This window comes from Spermophilus citellus (assembly GCF_964194105.1).
Source record: "Spermophilus citellus genome assembly, chromosome: 5".
Taxonomy (NCBI): Eukaryota; Metazoa; Chordata; class Mammalia; order Rodentia; family Sciuridae; genus Spermophilus; species Spermophilus citellus.
Genome location: NC_138186.1, coordinates 14,062,907 through 14,084,842, shown reverse-complemented (window position 1 = coordinate 14,084,842; position 21,936 = coordinate 14,062,907). Strand labels below are relative to the sequence as shown.

General features: G+C 39.6%; 1 protein-coding gene across 1 annotated transcript in view; it reads left to right on the top strand.

Moving 5' to 3' along the window:
- SYCP2L (synaptonemal complex protein 2 like) overlaps positions 1-21,936 on the top strand; it is a gene marked incomplete at its 5' end in the record, with an annotated part of 98,402 nt that overhangs the window by 65,412 nt on the left and 11,054 nt on the right. The window contains 7 exons of the mRNA XM_081296463.1: positions 387-442; positions 602-671; positions 15,560-15,637; positions 17,462-17,598; positions 18,761-18,849; positions 20,928-21,027; positions 21,129-21,187. Of these exons, the coding sequence (XP_081152589.1) occupies positions 387-442; positions 602-671; positions 15,560-15,637; positions 17,462-17,598; positions 18,761-18,849; positions 20,928-21,027; positions 21,129-21,187 (589 nt within the window). The remainder of the gene's footprint in view (positions 1-386; positions 443-601; positions 672-15,559; positions 15,638-17,461; positions 17,599-18,760; positions 18,850-20,927; positions 21,028-21,128; positions 21,188-21,936) is intronic.

The window sequence follows — 21,936 nt, the reverse complement described above, 5'->3', positions numbered from 1 at the left end:
GCAGCATAGGTGGTGGCGGAAGTGCTAAGTGTGATAGCCATTGCTCAGTGTAGATGTCAAATCATTGCACACGAGAGGTAAGGAGCAAGTAAGGGAGGCAAGCAAAGGAAGAGAAGAATCTCAAGGGTGAGGTGACAGACTCCTTGCCCATATTGGGGGCCAGATGGGCAGCTAATGAAGTGTGATCTAGTTGAGGTCCTGGACTCTTCATCTTATCTACAGTGATCTAAAAACCTCATAACACATGTGCCCTGAAAAATGCAGACATTATTTTATCTAGGACTGCGTACCCATCTTTTTATTACGTGATTTAATATAGAGTGATAGTGAGATGTTATTTATCTTTAATTGTTTATTCACTTGAAACTGTTTTCTCTGATACTTAGAATTCCCAAGTCTCTCGTCCCCAGAGCATTCACAAGTTGAAGAAAACATATCTCAGGTACCATTCAGTTATTCATCTGCTTTTCTAGAATTAGAAATGTATTTGCATAACATACTGGCTTATTTTTTTAAGGGATAGTGTGGCACTATTTCTTTGCAATTTTATACATGTCATATATAAGTATATACACACCCACTATTTTTGTTTGCATTTTAGACTGTGAACCAAGAGTTGTTAATGGAAAATACTACCTTCAAACATAAGCTGCAGAATTTGGAAGACAGAGGTAAGAAAACTATAAATCTTCCAGAATAAAGTTAAAGTAATCTGGGTGATTATTTACGTTGCAGCAGTTAATAGTCACTTTACAGATTGACTATTGTCAGGCCATGGGGTCAGCAGTGTGAGGTGCTTACCAGCTCCAAACATTCATGAGGGTCAAGGGGAGAAATAGGGCTCCATCCAGGAACCAGAGTCTCTTGTGGCTGTGGAGAGAGATTCTGAGTCCTGGGTCCCACCCGCTGCCTCTGTAGCCTCTGAGAGGACACAGCAGGGGCACTTCTCTGAGATCAGGCCCAGGAATTTGTTTCATCCCTCTGTGTGTAGGCTACTCTGCTTGTAAGAGATGTTTAAAAGATGCAACCAAGTTATTAAAACTTCTAAATTCATTTTATCATGCTAACAGTGATGGAAGGTTCCCACACTAGTTCTCAAGGTCATATTAGAGTAACAACTCACTAATATATGAATACACATGTTCACACAACAACTCACTAATATATGAATACACATGTTCACACAATACCATGCTAATATAGTACCTAGCTGTTCTTCATGAGGTTTCTTAACTACATGTTAAATATCAACATTTCAATTCATTATAAATTACATGTAGCATATTTAGAATATCCACACGACAAATATTTGTGAATATCTAGTTTTAGAATTTTTAAAGATTCTTTAAAGAATCTTGTTGGTGTTTTGATAGGGATTGCGTTGAACCTGTACATTGCCATGGGTAGTATGGCCATTTTAATAATTCCAATTCTTCTAATCCATGAACATGGGATGTCTTTCTACTTTGTCATGTCTTCTTCAATTTCTTTCATAAATGTTTTCTGGTTTTCATTGATCTTTTGCTTTTTGGGTTAAATTTATTCCTAAGAATTTCTTTTGTAATTATTGTAAACATGCCTGTTGGCCACTTGTGTTTTTGAGAAATGTCATTCAGATCTTTAACCCAATTTTTGGGTTTTTTTAAACCTTTATTTCATTTTTTTATGTCGTGCTGAGGATTGAACTCGGTGCCTCATGCATGCTAGGCGAGCGCTCTGTCACTGAGGCACAACTCCATCCCCTTTAGCCCACTTTTTAAAAAATGGGTCGTTTTTATAGTGTTTAGATTTTTGAGTTCTTCTTACATTATGGATGTTAATTTCTCAACATAAGAATAATTTCAAATATTTTCTCCACTTCTGTAGATTGCTTACTTTGTGGGTTGTTTTCTGTGCTGTGCAGAAGGTTCTTGGTTTGATGTAATCCCTTTTATCCATTTTTATTTTATGACCTATACCTTTGGAGTTCTATCTGAAAAATAATTGACTATCCCAATGTCTTGAAGCATTTCCTATGTTCTCTTATAGTAATTTTGTATCTTCAAATTTTTCATTTAGATCTTTGATCCTACTGTGTTTTTTTTAATACTAACATTGATATTAATGGTATTTGGTATGATATTTCCATACATGCTTACAGCATGCTGTGATCATATCCAATCACCCTTCTTTTCCCCTCACCCTCAATGCCCTTCTCAGTCCCTTTAATCACTATTGTATTTTCAGGTCAATTTATTTAGTTTCCACACATGAAAGAGAACATGTAGTAATTGTCTTTCTGTGTCCAACTTATTTTGCTTAACACAATGTACTCCAGTTCTATCTGTGTTGCTACAAATGACAGTATTTCATTTTTAATGACTAATACTTCATTATATATGTATATCACATGATCCTTCATGTATCAACGGACACTTAGCTGATTTTATATCTTAGCTAATGCATGCCACAATAAACATGGATATTCAGATATCTCTTTTGTATATTGCTCCTTTGGATTTCATTTCCACTATCAGGAATATAGATAGATCATGTGGTAGCTTTTTTATTTTTAATTTTAATTTTAATTTTTATTTTTTTGAGGAACCTCCCTACTGTTTTTCATAATGGCTGCATTGATTAACATTCCCACCCACAACACATAGGAGTTCCTTTTCCTCCTCATCCCCCATCAGCATTTTTTTTTTAAATTTTCTCCGCCTCTTCCTTTTCCTCCCTTCCTCTTTCTCCTCCTCCTCCTTCTTGTTTTTATTTTTCTGTTTTTTTGATAGTAGACAGTTAGTTATTTAAATGTCTCATTATAGTTTTGATTTGCATTTCCCAGCTGGTTAATGATATTGGACTTTTTAAAATATATTTGTTGCCCATTTATATTTTTTCTCTGGAGAAGTGTCTATTCATATCATTGACCAGTTTTTAAATTGGATCACTTCTTTTTTTAATATTTTTAGTTGATGGACCTTTATATATTTACACGTGGTGCTGAGAACTGAACCCAGTGCCTCACCCATGCTAGGCAAGCGCTCCACCACTGAGCCACAACCCCAGCCCCTGTATTACTTCTTTTTAAATTAAGGTTTTGAGTTCTTTATGTGTTCTGAATATTAACCCTTTGTTAGATGAATAGCTGACAAATATTTTCTCCCATTCTGTGGGTTTATCTCTCCACTATGTTGATCGTTTCCTTTGCTGTACAGAATCCTTTGAGTTTGAAATAATTCCATTTACCAATCATTGGTTTTGGGGTTCTATCCAGATAATCATTGCTATACCAAGTCTTGAACTGCATCTTCTGTTTTCTTCTAGTAGTTCCAGAGTTGCAGGTCTTACATTTAGGCCTTTGATCCATTTTGAGTTGTTTTTGTGCAAGGTAAGAGGGTCAAGTTTTAGTTTTCTGCATGTGGAACTCCAGTTTTTCTAACACCATTTGTCAAAGAGGCTGTGCCTTCTCTGTTTACGTATTTTTTGGTAGCTTTGTAAAGAATGAGTTAGCTATGGATGCAGAAGTTTATTTCTGATATGTAGATTCTTTTCCATTGGTCTGTTAGTCTGTTTTTATGTGGTTTTGGTTATAATAGCACAGTAGCATGTCTTGGGATAAGGTGTTTGACATCTCCAGTTTGCTCTTCTTATTCAAGATTGTTTTGACTATTTAGAACATTTTGTACTTCCATGTGAATCTTATTCTTTCCATCTCTGTCAGGAATGTTATAGTTATTTTGATGGAGAATCTACAGTTGGCTTTGTGTAGTGTGGACATTTTAATGTTAATCTTTCAATCCATGGACATAGGAGATCTTGTTGTCATCTTGTGTTTTCTTTAATCTCTACATCTGTGTTTGTGAATTTTCATTGTGAATTCTTTTACTTCCTTGGATAAGCTTATTCCCAGGCATTTCATTATTTTTTTGGTAGCTATTCTGAAGAGGATTGCTTTCTTGATTTCTTAGGAATTTCATTATTGGTATGTAGGAAAGCTACTGACTTTGTATGTTGATTAGTATCCTACTTTATTGAGTTCATTTATTTTAACAGTCTTCTGATAGAGTCTTTAGGTTTCTTTTTTTAAAAAAATGTATTGGTTCATTATAATTATATATAATATTGGGATTCATTGTGAGATTCATATAGGCACATAAAAATCTAATCAATTTAATTCCCTCAATACTTTCCCTCTCTTTTCCTTTCTTCCCTTAATTCCCTTCCTCTACTGGTCTACCTTCTATTTTTTTTAAGTTGGTGCATGATACTTAGACATGGGCTGCACCATGATTTATTTGTACATACACATAGCATAATTTGGTTGATTTCATCGATTTCTTTTATGTCAGTATCATACCATCTTATTTGACTTCCTCCTTTCCTATTTGTATTCCTCCTCTTTGTCTAATTGCTCTGACTAAAGCTTCTACCACCATATTAAATAAAAGCGATAGTGGATGCTTTTTTTCTTCTTCCTGATGGTAGAGGAAATACTTTCAGATTTTCCCCATTCAGTGTATTGCTGGCTATTTTTTTTTTGTCATAGCCTTTATTATGTTGCCGTATAATCCTTCTATACCTAATTTGTTCAGGGCTCTTATCATGAAGGAATGTTGACTTTATCATTTTCTTATATCTGTTGAGATAAACATGATGTTATTCATTCTGTTGATGTGAGGATGTGCATGTGCTGTGACACCTTTACATCTCTGAAATATAACCAGTTTGATCACAGTGTATGATATGACCTTTTTGATGTGCTGTTGAACTCAATTTGCTAGTATTTTGTTGATTTTGCATCTATGTTCATCAGGGACATAGGTCTGTAGTTTCTGTAGTTTTTGTGTCTTTGTCAGGTTTTGGTAACTGGGTCATACAGGTCTCATTAACTCATTAACTTGGAAGAGTTCATTCCTTTTCTTTCAATTCTGTGGAATATTTTGAGAAGAACTGGCCCAAGTTTTTCTTTAAAAGTTTGGTAAAATTCAGAGGGAGGTGGCAAGATGGTGGAATATACGGGCCACTTCTTAGTGGCTCCATGGCGTGAGCCAAGAAAAGCAGATGGTAGCTTCTCCACTAGGTGGGTGAATAATCAAAAATGGGGGCAGGGAGGCTTTACTGGAATTTAATTCTGACACTCAAAATGGCTCAGGGACTCAGGAGATCTTGTATAAATTAAGCAAAGGGAAGATCCCCAGCCCCTCAGCTGTGATAGCTCCTGGAGGTTCAAGCCAGGAGAGTCCCTACAGGAATGCAGTAAAGCAATAAAGGAATTCAAGGAACCCTATTCTTGGGAACACTGAGGCAGGTCAGGGTATAGAGAATTTAGAGATCAGAGACACTGCTTGAAAAAACACCTGTGCTGCATAGTATCTGTGTATGGGAGGGAAGCCTAACTCTGCACAAAACTCAAGGTGGAGCAAGGACTTATGCACTAGAACAGAGACACTATGCCTAATAGAAGAAAAAGTAGGACCAGATCTTCACCATGTTAGCTTAGGAACTGACTTCCTTAACAAGACTCCTAAAGTGCGAGGAGTAAAATCAAGAATTGATAAATGCCTATCTTCACAGCAAAGGAGACAATAACATGAAGAGAGAGCCTACAGAATAGGAGAAAATCTTTACCACATGTACCTCAGAGCATTAATCTCCAAGATATATCAAAACTTAATGCCCCCCAAAACCCCAAATAATCCAATTAATTAATGGGCTAAGGAACTGAACAGACACTTCTCAGAAGAAATACAATTGACCAACAAATATGTGAAAAAATGTTCCACGTTTCTAGCAATTAGAGAAATGTGAATCAAAACTAAGATTTCATCTCACTCCAATCAGAATGGCAATTATCAAGAATACAAACTATAAGTGTTGGTGAGAATGTTGGGAAAAAGGTATATATGCTTACATTACCAGTGGGAATGCAAATTGGTGCAATCATTAAGGAAAGTGGTTTGGAGATTCCTCAGAAAACTTGGAATGGAATCAACATTTGACCCAGCTATCCACTCCTCTATTTATACCCAAAGGACTTAAAATCAGCATATTACACTTGCAGCCACATCAATGTTTATAGCAAATAGCTAAACTATGAAAGCAACCTGGAAGCCCTTCAACAGATGAATGGATCAAAAAATGTGGTGTGTATATATATGTGATGGAATATTACTCGGCGTTAAAGAAGAATGAAATTATGGCATTTGCTGGTAAATGGGTAGAGCTGGAGAATATCATGGTAATCAAAATAAGCCAATCCCAGTAAAACCAAAGGCTGAATGTTTTCTCTGATATGTGAATGCTAATTTAATAAGGGGGGCTCTAGGGAAGAATAGAGGTACTTTGGACCAGATAGGGGAGTGAAGAGAGGGCTATGGGGATAGGAAGGATGGTAGAATGAATTGGACATTATTACCCTAGGTACATATATAATCAAATGACCGGCGTAACTCTACATCAGGTACAACCAGAAGAATGAGAAGTCACACTCCATTCATGTATAATGTGTCAAAATGTATTCTACTGTCATGGCTAACTAATTAGAACAAATAAAAACATTGGTAAAATTCATCAGTGAAGCCGTCTAGTCCAGTCTTCTTTGTTAGGAGATTTGGGTTTTGATCCCACCTCATTATTAGTTATTGGTGCATTTGGAGTCTTAATTTTGCTACATCATATGTGTCCAGAAGTCTGTCCATTGCTTCCATGTTTGGCAGTGTTTTAACATATAGTTGTCCACAGGGGTTTCTTATGATCCCTTGTATTTCAGTGGCATCAGTTACAATGTCTCCTTTTTCATCTCTAATAATTTTGTTTGTGTAGTCTCTTTTTTTGTCTCGATTGGTCTGGTTTGCCAATTTCATTTTTTTTCCAAAAAGCCAACATTTTATGGATTGTGTTTGTTGTTTAGATTTTATTTATGCTTTGATCTTTATAGTTGAGGATTTTCTGCTGGTTTTGGTTTGTTCTAAGTCCTTGAGGTACATTGTTAGGTTATTTATTAAAGATCTATTTTTGTGTGTGTATGTGCATTTGATCCTATAAACTTGCCTCTTGGTACCGCTTTCTCTGCATTCCAGATTTTGGTATACCATTGAGTCATTCTAATTTGTTTCAAGACTTTTTAAAAATTTTTTTCTACGTCTGGGGCTGTGGCTTAGTGACAGAGCACTTGCCTACCATGTATGAGGCACTGGATTTGATTCTCAGCACCACGTATCAATAAATAAAATAAAGGTCCATTGACAACTAAAAAATACTTAAAAAAATTTCCTTCCATTTCCTCAATTATCCCTTGGACACTTAGGAGCACGTTATTCAATTTCCATTTATTCATACATTTTCTATCCTTTTTGATTTGTTTTTTTATTCCATTGTGGGCTGAGAAAATGCATACGATTTCAGTTTCTTAAAAATTTACTGAGACTCGATTTGTGACTTAGCATATAATGTAAGAGAATTTTCTGTGTGTTGGTAAGAAAAATGTGCACTCTGTGGCTTGTGGGTGAAATGTTCGGTAAATGTTAGGTTCATGGCTCTGTTGATTGCAGATGGTGCTGGGTGGTTGGAATTGATTTATTGGTTTTTCTGTCTGGATGATGTGTTCGTTGAGGGAAGTGGGATGTTAAAGCCCCTAACTAATACTGTATAGTATTTTGTTTCTCCCTTTGATTTCAGTATTTGTTTTAGTGGTCGATAGTCGGGTACATATGTTTTATAGCCTCTTGCTGAATTGATCATTTTATCAATGTACGATGGCTTTCTTTGTCCCTTTCACAGTTTTTGATATAAAGTCTGCCTTATCCGATAGGAGGGTAACCATTCCAGTTTTCTTTTGGCTTCTACTTGTATACTTATTTTAAATCCTTTTATTCTGCTAAATGTTCACCATTAATGTCAGTTTCTTGTAGGCAGCAGAGTCAGGTTGTTTTTAAAATCCATTTGGCCAGTCTGTCTGTCGATGATTTAATTCATTTATATTCACGGCTCTTATCGATAGGTGTGGACTTCTTCTAATCATTTCATTCTCTTCCCCTTCGTTGTTTGTAGACTTTGTTCCTTTCCACCTCTATTTTTATGTGTCTCTGTGACTTGGTACTTTCCAGACATGCCAAGTTTTGATTTTCTTCTTGTAAATCTGTGTGTTTGCACAGTAGTGGTTCCCATCCTTTGATTTCTAGTGGAGGACCCCACTAAGCATTTCTTGTGGGGCTGGACTGTAGGTAGTGAACACCCTCAGTTTCTGCCTCTCTGGGATAGACTCGACTTCTCCAATTCTGAAGGGTAGTTTTGCTGGGTATGGTATTCTTGGTTAGTGAGGTGGTTTTTTTTTTCTTCTTGATTTTTGAATATATCTTCTCATTCCCTCTGGCCTGTAAGATTTCTCCTGAGAAATCTGCTCTAAGCCTGGTGGGCTTCCCCTGATATGGGACTTGACAATTTTCTGTTGCTGTTTTCAGAATTCTTTGTCTTACCCATTTGACAGTTTGGCTCTATCATGCCTTGATGAAGGTCTTTCTTTAGTTTAATTTTATTTTTTTTGTTGAACCTACATGAAATCCTTTGAGCTTGTTGTACTTAGATGTGCCGTGTCCTTGAAGATTTGAGATGTTTTCTGCTATTTCATGAAGATGTCTCCACTGTCTTCCTACTTTCTTCTGGAATTCACATAAAGCCAATATTTATTGGCTTAATAGTGTCTCAGAGGCTTTCTTCATCGTCCCCCCTCCTGCCTCCACTCTTTCAAGTGCCTCGTTAATCTCTGCTGCAGCAGGCCACAGAAGTACTTACACAACTTTGCAGTGGACAGAGGCTTCCCAAGTGCATGTCCTCAGCTCTCAGAGTTGAGCACAGACGGAACTGGCACTTACAGCAACAGTTTCCATCGTCTTAGTCGTGCAGGACGTGGAGGGTACTGTATAAGTGACACCAAGGCTGTGGCATTAGAAGCCATAGTTCCAGAGTCAGGATGAGAAGATCTTTCTCAGATCCCTCAGGATGAATGTGGGAGATACCTGGACCGTGGCATCTGCAGCCACAGTTCTGGGGCCATAGGATGAGATGGATGATGCTGGGTCTGTGGCAATGTGTCCTCAGGTTAAATTTCATGGGACACAAAGGGGACTGACACTGGGTTCTCTGGGATGATTACTGGTAGTGTTGGAGCTATGGCTCCGGTAGCTACTTCCCTGAAGATATGGGACTTTCTTCGTGTTCCAAGAAAAGTTTGGTTGATGCCTAGGCTGGTGAGAACCAGCACCTCTGGTGCCATGGCTACAAGCCATGAATGACATATTCCCTAGGTTCTATGGGGCACATGCAGGTTAGGTTGGTACTCGCGGCCCTGAAATTCCTGGAACTGTGGTATATGGAGGAGACTTTCTCTTGGTGGCTTAGTTTGTGGGTGAAAAAGCTGGGGATTGTGGCTTTGGTCTGTAGTCTTGGACACAGATGGAAACTTCTTCAGGCTCCAAGGGACATGTATTATAGGTGATCCCTGGATTTTACCACTAGAAGTGACAGTCCCAAGAGGACCTCCCCTCATGCCTATGTGGTGAGCACAGGTGGGGATCAGACTTGTGGCTCTGACAGCTCCTAGTCCTGAGGCTGCAGGATGCTGAGGAGCCTGTTTTCTGCCCTGTGAGGTGCTCACCCTGACACAAGGCTTTCACAGCGTCCAGGGACCAGCTGCCTGTCTGTGAGGCAGGACAATGTCCAGCAGTGATGGTTACCCAGCTTGGATTCCAGGTGGGGACTCGGACCCCACTGTGGATCTATCCTGCAGTTAGGACTGCTGCTCTGCTGCAGTAATGGGGGCTGGGTGCTCCCTGTTTACCTTTTCCCAGCAACATGGCGTCTCTACCCTCCATCCACCAGCCCCACCACTGAGCCACAATGGAAGCTGCAGTTTCCTTCCATCTTCTCTCCAGCTCGCCTTTCCTGCTCTCCATGCTGTTGAGGGTTTTGCACTTCCTGGCTGATTTTTGCCCTTCTCCCTCAATCTCTTCTCTCAAAACTCGGCTTCCCTTGTTGCTCAGCTCTTCTCTGTGGGGACAGACAGGGCACCTCTGCTCAGCCATCTTGAATTTCTCTTTCCAACCTTTTGGTTGAATCCTCATTTATTTTTAACCTTTTTTGTTTCTTGAGAAATATATTTCAGATTCCTCCTTAGAAATGCTTTGGTTGTGTGTTGCCTTATTTTGGTATGGAGTGTTTTCATTGCTACTTGAGCTAAATATTTTTTCCTTGTTAATGTTTTTTTTTTTTTTTAACCAGTTATTCAGTAAAATTTAGGTTAGTTCCCAAATACAGGGGATATTTTAATGCTGTTCTTTGGTTATTTATTGCTAACTTTATAGCCACATGCTCAGAGAAACCCAGTGTGTATAATATTTTTCCTTTAGAATTTATCTGGTCTGACCTGAAGGCTCAATCAGACTGGCCTTATGTATTCAGATTTCATGAATGCTCTGTATATCCTTGTCGGTTTCCCTTTGTTCTGTCCATTTTTATCCAATGTATTTTGAGGCAATGTTTTTCTAGATGCATTGAGAAGTGACTCTTCATCTCAAAATGCTTTTGACTTCATTTATAACAATAAAGAAACACTTTTTTTTGACTAATGCCTTATGCATGTTTTTCCCCCATTCTTCTACTTTGAGTCTGTCTTCATCCTTATGAATCGACAAATATCTAGTTTCTACCTGGGTTTTATGTTATTTACTGAATTTATTTATTAACTTAGTGTGTGCTGGGGATTGAACTCAGGAAAATTCTACCACTGAGCTACACCCCCAGCCCTTTTCACTTTTTTTTATTTAGACACAGAGTCTTACTGAGTTAACCCAAGCTTGACCTCAAACTTGTCATCCTCCTGCCTCAGCCTCCCAGAGAGCTGGGATTACAGGTGTGTGCCCAGTTATTTTAAATTAATGGTACATATTTATGGAGTAGAATGTTATAATTTAATAAATGCATACAACATATATGGATCAAACCGGGATCAGAAAATTGGCATTTCTATTTCCTCATCATTACTTTTTGTTTGGAGCCTTTAAACTCCCCTTGATATTCTGCATAAGGTGTATAACAGGGTACTGTGAACTGGAGTCACATGGGTCACCATGGTGCAGAACACACTTATTCCTGCCACTCTGTTATTGTCTTTTTACCTTCACTGAGGGCCCCTCAGGTGAGGCTGACCTCAAGGTCAGCTGGCCAAAGAGGAGCAGACATTGATGACTAAATAATCGTGCTCGCCATTGGGTAGGGCCTTCAGAAGCAGAGTACATCTCTGGGTGGAAGGGAGAGTTTCCCGGGGTTTGAGGATTCTGTGAGATGCTGACGTGAGGCTCTGTGTGCAGACGTGTGGTGGTGCTCAATTTGTGTCACCTGCTTCTAGTGTGAATATCAGTCTTATTGGTCTTGGTACTAGTCAAACATCATTCCTGGCATCTTTATTTTGTGCTATTCTCTAAGAAAATAGAGGAATTAGAAAGCCATCTCCTAATCTCACATTTTTTAACGTTCTTAAAGTATGGGTCTTAGATAAGTGACTAAAATCATTAAATCCTTTTAGAAACCATTTCTAGTGGTTATGTTTCTCTTTGATTCATTTCTTTGGATAGCCCCCCCAAAAAAACACATATAGTAGAACTTGAAGTGTTTCATATCATTGCATCCAGTCCTGGATTTTCTAACCACGTGGCCAGAAGCTGTTCCCACCCCCCCTCTAGAGGATGCTCAGGTAACTTTCTTCAGTAAAAGCATTTTGAGCTGGGCTGTAGCTTGTGCCAAGAGTGTGTAAGGCCCTAGATTAAATCCCCAGCACACCCTTCTCCCCAAAACAGAGAACCTAAGACATTTTGAGTGTCCTGCTGACTCATAACAGCAGCCTCAATCAAATATCAAGTTATGTGTTAATGTTTACTCTGGAACCTTTTTTTTTTGGCATGGAGGATTGAACTCGGGGACACTCAGCCACTGAGCCACATCCTCAGCCCTGTTTTGTATTTAGAGACAGGGTCTCACTGAGTAGCTTAATGCCTCACTTTTGCTGAGGCTGGCTTTGAACTTTTGATCCTCCTGCCCCAGCCTCCCAAGCCACTGGGATTATAGGCGTGTGCCAGTGTGTCCAGTTTACCTTACCCTGGAACTTTTGATATGCATGCAAAGCCCCAGAATTATCAATTCAACAGGATAATTTTATTTATGGATATGACTATCCCTTCTTTTACCTTCTTAAGAGGCCTCTGAAATCAAGCAGGGGCCAGGTGGGAGCTTCTTCTTGCCATTCCGAGGTGTGATTGTCTGGTCCAGTGCCTGGCATAGAGGAATTCAGTATTTGTCAAGGAAAAGAAGCAAGAAAGCTACAAAATGCTTGCACTTAATAATGAACCTCTGCATTTTTCCATTTTTGACTAAATATTTATACACAGTCACAAATACCGTTAATTGATTTACAGATTTTGAATAAATATTTATACTCAGTCACAAATACCGTTAATTGATTTACAGATTTTAAATGTACGAATCCATCCAAAAGTTTTTAATAGTCTTGGTAATTAATAAGTATCTGTAGAATTAATAAAAGAATTGGCATTGAGAAAGTGCTGTGACTATTACAGTGACAGTTTTTGGTGAAGTCCTCTATTGCTGAGTGAAAGCTATTGGCCTTTGTCATTCCGTGCCACAAGGTGTCACCTCAGAGCAAGATATTTTTAAATGCCTGAACCTAACGGCTTCTTATCAGGAGCATGAGTTTTCAAAATGCAATGAGGCCACCAAACTGTTCACTAAAACTTGTGCCCAGCAGGCCACCTACTCTAACTTCAGAAGTTCCTTGAGTGGCCGGAATCTTTCATGGAAATGCACAAAGCTGAGTTCTTGCAGGAGCAAGCACCTCTCCCCTTCTTCCAGTCCCTGACAAGCACGCGGAGGGAGCCACCCAAGGCCACTCACATTCAGCCACAGTGTGTTTACTGGGTGTGTTTTTTCTCAGGTGTTGTGTGCAGGTAGTTTTAACCCTTTCATGAGAATGGTGAACAGCGCCAGTCTGAAAGAGGTGTATAGTTACCATGGAAACAAAGCCGAGCCGGTGACATCCCTCAGAACTGGCAGCCTCTCATGACACAGCACTGCTTTCTCTGGAGGATGCTGTCATCTGTGGAGAGCCAGACCTGCAGTACACATAGGCACATCCCCCCACATTGTGCTTCAGAAGAAGGGTTCTATATGCCCACTGACACTTCCATGTCCCTTAGGGGTCCATCCAGATGTCTCTTCGTAGGTTCACAAATTCCCAGGAACTCCTTCCGGGGCTGACCAGGGCAATCAGTCCATGCCTATAGGCTCCTCTTATCACTGGATACAACTAGTGTCCCTGCTTTACCCTAGGTGGTGTGTGAATGTGATAAATCCAAGTTCAAAGTCATGATTTAAGCTATTGCTACAAATTGACCATCGAGGAAAACTTCCCGGAAAGGCAGAGAAGGCAGCCAAGAAAGAAATGTAGGAGTTGTTCATTATCAAATTGGGGGCCTTCTAAGAGTCTTTTCTGACCCCAATTGGGGTAATAGACACCACAGAGGAGCCCCCTCCCAGCTGCCTGCTTTGGGAGTGGAAACAGTGGGAGCTGCAACTGCGTCCTGTCCTTGATTTTTAAAGACCTTTTGCCCTGAAAACAATGTAGTTCCCTAGAAGGTCCCCATCCAAACTTGGGCAACAATTGAGCACACCTCAATCTAAATGTAACAAGAAGATGGAGATACTGGCTTCAATAAGGTATCTAATGGAGTTGAGGGTGTTATACTTTGTATTTTGTTTCATTGTTGAGAGGCTGGGTATTGGTTGGCTCTTTGCCATGTCCTGCAGAGTAGAAATGTGATCCTCTGATGAAATGTTCACTGTATGAAAATTCTATTAAATATCAACTTGGCTATCCCACCAACTCCCTGGTTCACATTTTGTCTGTTTCTGCAGTTCCTCTCAGATTCCAAGGGACAACTCTGTTTCTAAAATTTATGGTTTCTTCTGTTTCTCCTCTTGCTGTTAGTAGAGAAGAATTAAAATAAATTCTTATATATTTTACAGAGATCTGATTGGAACATGTCAAGTATCTTTTTTATAGGAGTTTGTGTATTCTGTTGCATTCATTCACTTATTCACTCAGTAGTTTTTTTATAGAGCATCTGTTATGGGATGGGTACTTTTCTTGGTGTGAGGGACATAGTAGTGAAGGAAACGGAGAAAAAAACATTGCCTCGGTGGACCTTAGCATCTAGTGGTAGGGTTGAGGGAGAGAGAGAGTACTGAAGTTAAACCTGTGGTATAGTATATTCTAATAAAAAAAAATGAAGGAAAAAATGAACAGGGAAAGGGGTTTTAAAATGTGGAAGATATCTTGAAATTTGAGGGTAGGTGGTCAGGTTGAACCTTAAGGCAGTTATAGGGGAAAAAAGATAATCATAAGGAATGTCAAGTGCATAGGTCTTGAGATGATAATATGCCCGAGAAGTAGGAGGGACCACAAGGGACTCGGGGTAGAAGAAGAGTGAAGGATGAGGATACATGCTCCTCTGCTTCTCCACTGTCTGCTGAACACCTTGCATAGCTCCTTGCACATAGTAACACAAAATGTTCATTGACTGAATTAGTGAAATATGGGCAGAAAGGGAGAAAAGTCAGAACTTCATAGCTAAAGGGTACAGAATGGAGAAAGGGGGATATAGGTAGAGAAGAACGGAATTGGGTGGGCTGTGAGACACAAGTTTGATGCAAGAGTGAGATTTGGGAGGTGACAGGTGAAGACATAGGATTGATGAGATCCTCCAGGGAGATGGCCACGGGCCAGGTCATGGTGTGGCAATGTGGATAGAAGTAAGTATTCATTCCCTGGGCAGGACCCGAGGCCCTGATGATGGAGTATAAGCCAACCGTAAAGAAGATCAGAAATAGAGCATAAAGCCAATGCAGTGTTAATGGGTGCTGTTGGTAACATTGGGAGAATCCAGTGAACATTGCAATAGAAGCTATTTAGTGATGCACCGTACTATATGGCGATGTAGGGCTCTCATCTGCGGAGACTGTGAGTCACTGGAGAAGTGAGCAGCCAAGATGGCCTTATCAATCAGATGGCCTCGGTGCAATGCTCCAGTGTGACCAGCAGGTGGCACCATCTGGGTTGTGATCTGAAGAACTTCCCAAGGCCCCTCTGCCTAGAAATCCTGATACTTTGCCATTGAGCCCAGAGCCCTGGAAATGTTTTTGATATTTATTGTCATGGCCTTATTTAGAAACACTGTTTAGGGAATCTGCTTGAGCCTTGCTAAATGTAACCAAGCTCACAAAGGAATGCCTCTTCCCCTCCTCTGCATCAGTAGGTTCTGTGTTTTGATACTTACTTAGGCTGCGCTTATTCGATTAGGTGCACCAAGTGATAAGTAATGATTAACAGGCAGGGGATGAGTTTCACTTGCTGTATTTCAAGGTTATATATTAACGGAAGAAAAGAGCACAAGATACATTTTGGACAAAAGGGATGTGTGTGGAGTCATCAATGTGCTGTGTTTGCCCTTAGGCGTCCCAGATGGGAGTTTTGCTTTGCCAAAACAATCAAGATTAGAAGACGCTGCTCAGGGAGCCTCCGGCTTGGCAGGTAAAGTCTCGCACCCAGCCAATGGTTGAAGTAGAGTGCAATAAATACGTGGTCATGAAATGTGTACCTGCCTGAATTACAAGGAAATTATAGTTTTCAGATCACTGTAGCCACAGACACTTAAAAACTTACCATTTTCTCCTTTTAGAGATGAGTAAATTATTGCACAAATTTTCAATAGAAGCAAGCAGCCTTCCATCCTAGCATTTTTATTTCTGCCTCTTAACTCTTCTAGAGTTAATCTCGGGGCCTGAGGTTCCTAAAGTTTTAGGCCTCTGCTTTAGCTGATAGTTATTGACTAGATTTGGAGGGGTTAGAAATATATAATCTATTCTGATTTTTATTTTTCTTCTATATGAATTTTAGGACTTTCCCTCCTAGTTCTATGAAGAATTTCTTTGGTATTTTGATGGGGATTACAATAAACCTGTATATTGCTTTTGGTAGTATGGCCATTTTGACAATTTTAATTCTGCCTGTTCAAGAACATGAGAGGTCTTTCCATATTCTAAAGTATTCTTCAAAAAAACTATATTCTTCTATAGTTTTCATCATAGAGATCTTTTATTTCTTTGGTTAGATTTATTCCCAAGTTGTTTTTTTTTTTTGTTTTGTTTTGTTTTGTTTTTTTTTTTTTTTGTTTTGAGGTTGTAGTGAATGGAGTTATCTTCCTGATTTCTTTCTCAGCAGATTCATTATTGGAGTATAGGAAAGGTATTGATTTTCATATCTTGATCTTCTATCTGCTTTGATGAATTTATCAAAATCAAAACTACATTGAGATTTCATCTCACTCCAGTTAGAATGGCAATCATCAAGAACACAGATAGTAATAAATGTGTGGGAAAAGGAATACATTATTGGTGGGATTGAAGACTAATACCACCACTTTGGAAAGCAGTATGGAGATTCCTCAAAAGACTAGGAATGGAACCACCATATGAACCAGCTGTCCCACTCCTTGGTTATTTATCCAAAGAACTAAAATCAGCATGATGTAGTGATATAGGTATATCAATGTTTATAGAAGTACAATTCAAAATAGCCAAGTTATATAAACAGCCCAGTGTAGTAGACATACACAATGAAGCTTTACTCAGCCATAACGAAGAATGAAATTATGGCATTGGCTGGTAAGTGGATGGAACTGGGGAACATAATGCTGAATGAAGTAAGCCAGACTCTGTCAAAGGTTAAATGTGTTTTCTCTTATGTGTGGAAGCTATATGAAAATAAAGGGAAAGATGGGAAGTTGGGATCCCAGGAACTCAGAAGGGAGATTAGTGGACTTGGAGGAGGGAGAGAGGGAGGGAAGGAGTCGGGATGGGAAAAGTGAGGAATTTCAGGATGAAATTGACCAAATTATGCTATGTACATACATGAACATACTGCAGCGAATTTCACCTTTATATCTATAAAGTACCCCTTTAGAAAACATAAATAGAAGGAAGACCTGCAGAGTAGAGGAAGGGTGGACAGGGGAGGGAAGGAGAGAAGGGAAAGAGGAAGTACTCTACCAAAATGGAGCCCATCATATTCCGTGAATGTATGGTTAGGTCAAAATGAACCCATCTGTTATCTGGAACAGTGTTGCACTAAGAGAGTCTGGATGAAATAAGCTCATGCCAGAGAGAGAGGTCACTTGGTCAGAGGCACCTGCTGACCTTGTACAGTCATGGCCAGGGTCACCGAGTGCACTGTTTCAGTCAGTGGGGCATCTGTGGTTCTCACAGGTTCTTCCATCCTCTAGGAAGCTGTTGGACCAAGCCTGTCTCTTTTGAGCATTTGTTAATTTTATTTAATATATATATTTTTTGTTGTTAGGCATTTCTACTCCGTCTCTGGAATATGTGCCTGAGAACTTGAATGTTTCTGCCATTGTCACAGCCTTGGAAAACTTCACCGGAGAAATGAAAAGAAAATACGAGGTAATCATCCGCCAAAAAATGAAAAACTATCTCGTGAGCCTGGAGGACGTTATTCAAAAGAAAATAAACCAGACAAATACTGCATGATCTCAAATACGAAATTTAAGTAAGCAGAGAGAGAGGAAGGATGGTTACCACGGGTTAGGGGAATGAGGGGACATGTTGGTCAAAGAAACCAAACTTTTAATTAAAAGATGGGTAAGTTCTAGAGACCCCGTGTACAGCATGGTGTGACATAGTTAGTAATTGTACTTGAAATTCACGAAGAGAATAGATCTCCAGTGTTCTCACGGTGCACACACCCAGGTAACAGTAAGGTGATGCATATGTTAATCAGGTTGGTTGTGATAATCATTTTACCATGTATGTATAACACCACATGTTCCCCTTGAATATAAATAATTTTGTCAATTTTAGCTCAGCAAAGCTGAAAATAAGACAAAGGTAAAAAATTAGCTTGTTATGAATTTAAAGAAATATATATATATATATATATAATATTCATCAATACTGCTGCTATTCTTCATATGTGAAGGTGCTCCTGAGTCTTTGGGGAGGTGTATTTGTCTTAGCTGTGGTCGCTGATTTTTGCGGTTTCTATTTATAAGCTAACTGTTCCATGTCCATATGCTCCAACGGGACTAAATATGTGGACATCAGACGAATGGTTGGGTTCCACTGGATGCTTTCTCAGACAAATGAACTATCAGAAAGCAATGACTTGGACCCAAGATGATAGTCAGAGATAGGGGGAGAGGGTGGCCGTATGGAGGAGAGGACTCTGACAGAGGTGAAGGTAGACTTGGTAGCAGACCTTTGAGATGCTGTACCTACAACCTGTCCCACAGCCTGGTCCGCAAGATTAAAAACCAACATTCATTTAATTAAGATGGAAGGCTTCCAAAGTCTTACTACCTGCAATATCAATGCAAGAAAATTTATAATGAAAATACGCTTTTAGTATTCAACATGAATATACGCTTTCTGATTTCTCTCATTTTTCTTTATTAGTACCAAGCTTGAGGTAATTCCTGAAAGGTATGCAGAATAGTGCCCCATCACTGTTCCTGGGCAGTATGTTTACTATGGATATTATAATGTTCAGGCAGAATCTTTTTAACGCAAAGCACAGAATACACTTATATAGTTATGTTTAATTCAAATTGATGATTTTGTTTTTGTTGTTATGGTTTAGTTCAGGTACAGTGAGAGTCCTCTTTCAGAAAAGGCAAAGAAAACACCGAATTGCATAATAAAACTTTTAAACCTGATACACCTCTGCAAGTAAGTATTGAATTTCAAAGCAATTCATGGAAATGTGATTATTCACAAACAATATTTATCTCATGACTGCTGTATGGGGGCCTGAGGAGCTGCAGCCTGAGCCAGATGTGAGTTTGATACATGCTTCAACCCCTCCAGGTATCTGGTTTTGCATCCATAAGATGAACTAAATATCCTCCTTGGGCCTTTCATTGTCTACCATTATATGATCCCAAAATATTGTTCTTAAAAATTTTCAAATCCATGTGTGAAGACAGGGTAAGTATGGATATATGTGTGAAAAATACTGGGTAGATGAATTGTACAGACATGTAGTAGAATGTTAATTTAGCCTTAAAAGGGAATTAAAATTCGAACACATGCTGTGACACAGATAAACCTAGAAAACATGCTAAGAGAAAGATTCCAGGCACAAGAGGTACTGCATTATTCCCCTTAGAGGAGGTAACTACAAGAATATGAATGGAAATCCATAGACACAGAAGGTACGTTGGAGGTCTCCAAAGTTGAGAGAGAATTTAATAGGTGCAGAGTTTGATGGAAAAATTTTGCAAATGGATGATGATGGTGGTGGTTGTCGAACATTGTGTGATGAACTTAATGCCACTGAACTGCACAGTGAAAGATGGCTAAAAGTAAATTTGATGTTATGTATATTAACCATGATAAGAAAATGCTGCTCATCCATGCACTCACACACCTCTTCCCCCTTGTGATCATGTAGCAAGAAGCACCAAGACACCCAAGTTTCAGAGGGGTGGGAAGGGGAATGGAGGGATGAAATTCTGTATTGATCAGAGTGAATTCAGAACATTCTCAAAGGAAGAGCTTCTTGAGGTAGGCTTTGGAAACAAAGATTTGAGTAGTGCAGGGGAGGTGAATATAGAAATTGTGTCTTATTAGAAAGAATGGGCTGCAGATGAGGAAGGGAAGAAAAGGACGGAGAGTCAGTTTACTAAAGTAAAAAGTTTCTTAGGGTAGAATACTTTAAATAGACATTTGTAATATTTTTTTCAAACTCTTCCATATATGCCATGTCGTCTACTTGTCCAAACGAACCCGTGAAGGACTTTGGATTTGTGGAGCTCCTGTTATGCTCCAGAGGCTTAGGCTCTGCCACATAGTCATTGAACAGGTGCACATTGAGTGATTCTGGGTACCAGGCTCCTTGCTCAGCACAGGAGAGCTGTGAGCACCAGCGTTAGTCTGACTGTGACAAACGCCTGAGATAATCAACTTATAAGAAAAAGTTTATTTTGGCTCATGGTTTTGGAGGCTTCAATTCTTGATGAGTTGGCTCTGTTGCTTTGGACCTGTGACCAGGCAGCAGTCACGCTGGAAGTATATGGCAGAGAAAACCTGCTCATTTCATGACTGGAACATGAGAGGGAGGGAGAGAGGGGGGAAGGAGCTGGGATCCCGCAGTCCTGGTCAAAGGCATGCTCCCAGTGGCCTAGCTGGACAGCACTTCTTAAACCTTCCACCGCCTCCCACTAGCACCAATTTGGGAACCAGTTCTTTAACACGGGGGGCCTTTTGGGGACATTCCACATCCAAACTATAGCAGCAAGCTCTAGGAACTCTTGTCTTCATGGAATGTTCACCTTAACAGAGGAGAGAGAGAGAGAGAGAGAGAGACAGACAAAAAAGCAAACAGATAAGGAATCTATATGTCAGATCAGAACGGCAACTGTTAGAAATTTTAGAACTAAAACAGAGGTGGAAAGATGGTGTCATGAGCCCTTTCCTGACCACAGCTCTCAGGGCCAGTTTAAGACCTGACACAGAAGGGACAGCAAGTGGAAGGCAGAAGGAACGGAGAGGCTTTAGTCTTTTCTCTTCCCTGGAGACATCTGTCCTGTGCTCTACTAAGAATGATAATGAAACACCAGCTTCCCGGATGCGGTTGAAAGATGAACCGGGAGTTTGCATGTTGGGGGTTTGGAGATTGGGGATGAGCAAGCATGGAGAGGAGGATGAGAAGGGAGCCTCTTCCATGTTCTTAATAAAGATCTGGTGAAATATCATTCGTCACACTCCAGAAACCCCATGAAATGTGTTGCTTTTATGTTTATCAGACTCAATAAGCTACAGCACTTTCACGATTTTGTTCTCCAAGAGTTGAGCAATCTTGAGAAGGATATTCAGGCTCTGAAACACCTTGAGAAGGATATTTTGGTAAGTTGTTCTTGTTCGGAACTCTCCCGGTGACTAGGGAGTATCTCTTCTGCGGAGGAAAAAGTGTTAGCTACTTATATAAATCTTTTGTTCAATTTTAGGAATTTTGGGGGAAACAGTTTGATGATCTGAAATCATTCTGTGATGAGCAAGTGCCGAGGTACTTTTAAAAATGTCCTTGAGTCCTTTGGTGAATAAAGTAATGCTTTTGCTAGAAGTATGGGCAGTGGGCGTTGGCAAAGCTCATTTAAGCATCTGAACAGCAGAGCCTTTTTAGACTGGGGATTTCCAAGGCACCTCCTTGGGGATGGAGTGTGGCTGATGATGTCAGTCAAGAAGGGTAAATGGTGAAAAAAAGTGATCCAAATGACTTAATTTTAAGCCATATTTTCAAAATTGATTACCTTGGAGATATCTATTTAGGTTTCTGAGTAAATATTCATTTACTGATTTTAGTTATGTACTGATGTTCTTGATGATAGACCATATTCTACATATTTTGCAGATATTCATATATATTAAATATATACATATGTGTGTGTATGTGTATACATGCACTTTTTTTAAAAAACAAATGGAGCCAGGCGCAGTAGCACACCCCTGTAATCCCAGTGGCTCAGGAGGCTGAGGCAGGAGGATTGCAAGTTCAAAGCCAGCCTCAGCTAAAGTGGCGTGCTAAGCAACTCAGTGAGACCTTGTCTCCAAATAAAATACAAAAAAAAAAAAAAAAAAGGATGGGGATGGGGCTAGTGGCCAAGTGCCCCTTGGCTAGTGGCCAAGTACTACACTATGTACTCCTCTCGCTGGACTTCACAGTGTACACCCTGAGGTCTGCTCTGTCCGTTTAGAGTATTCTCCCATCTTCTGGAGCCTGTGGGGTGGGGAGATGGAAAGTAAAGTCTTTTACTC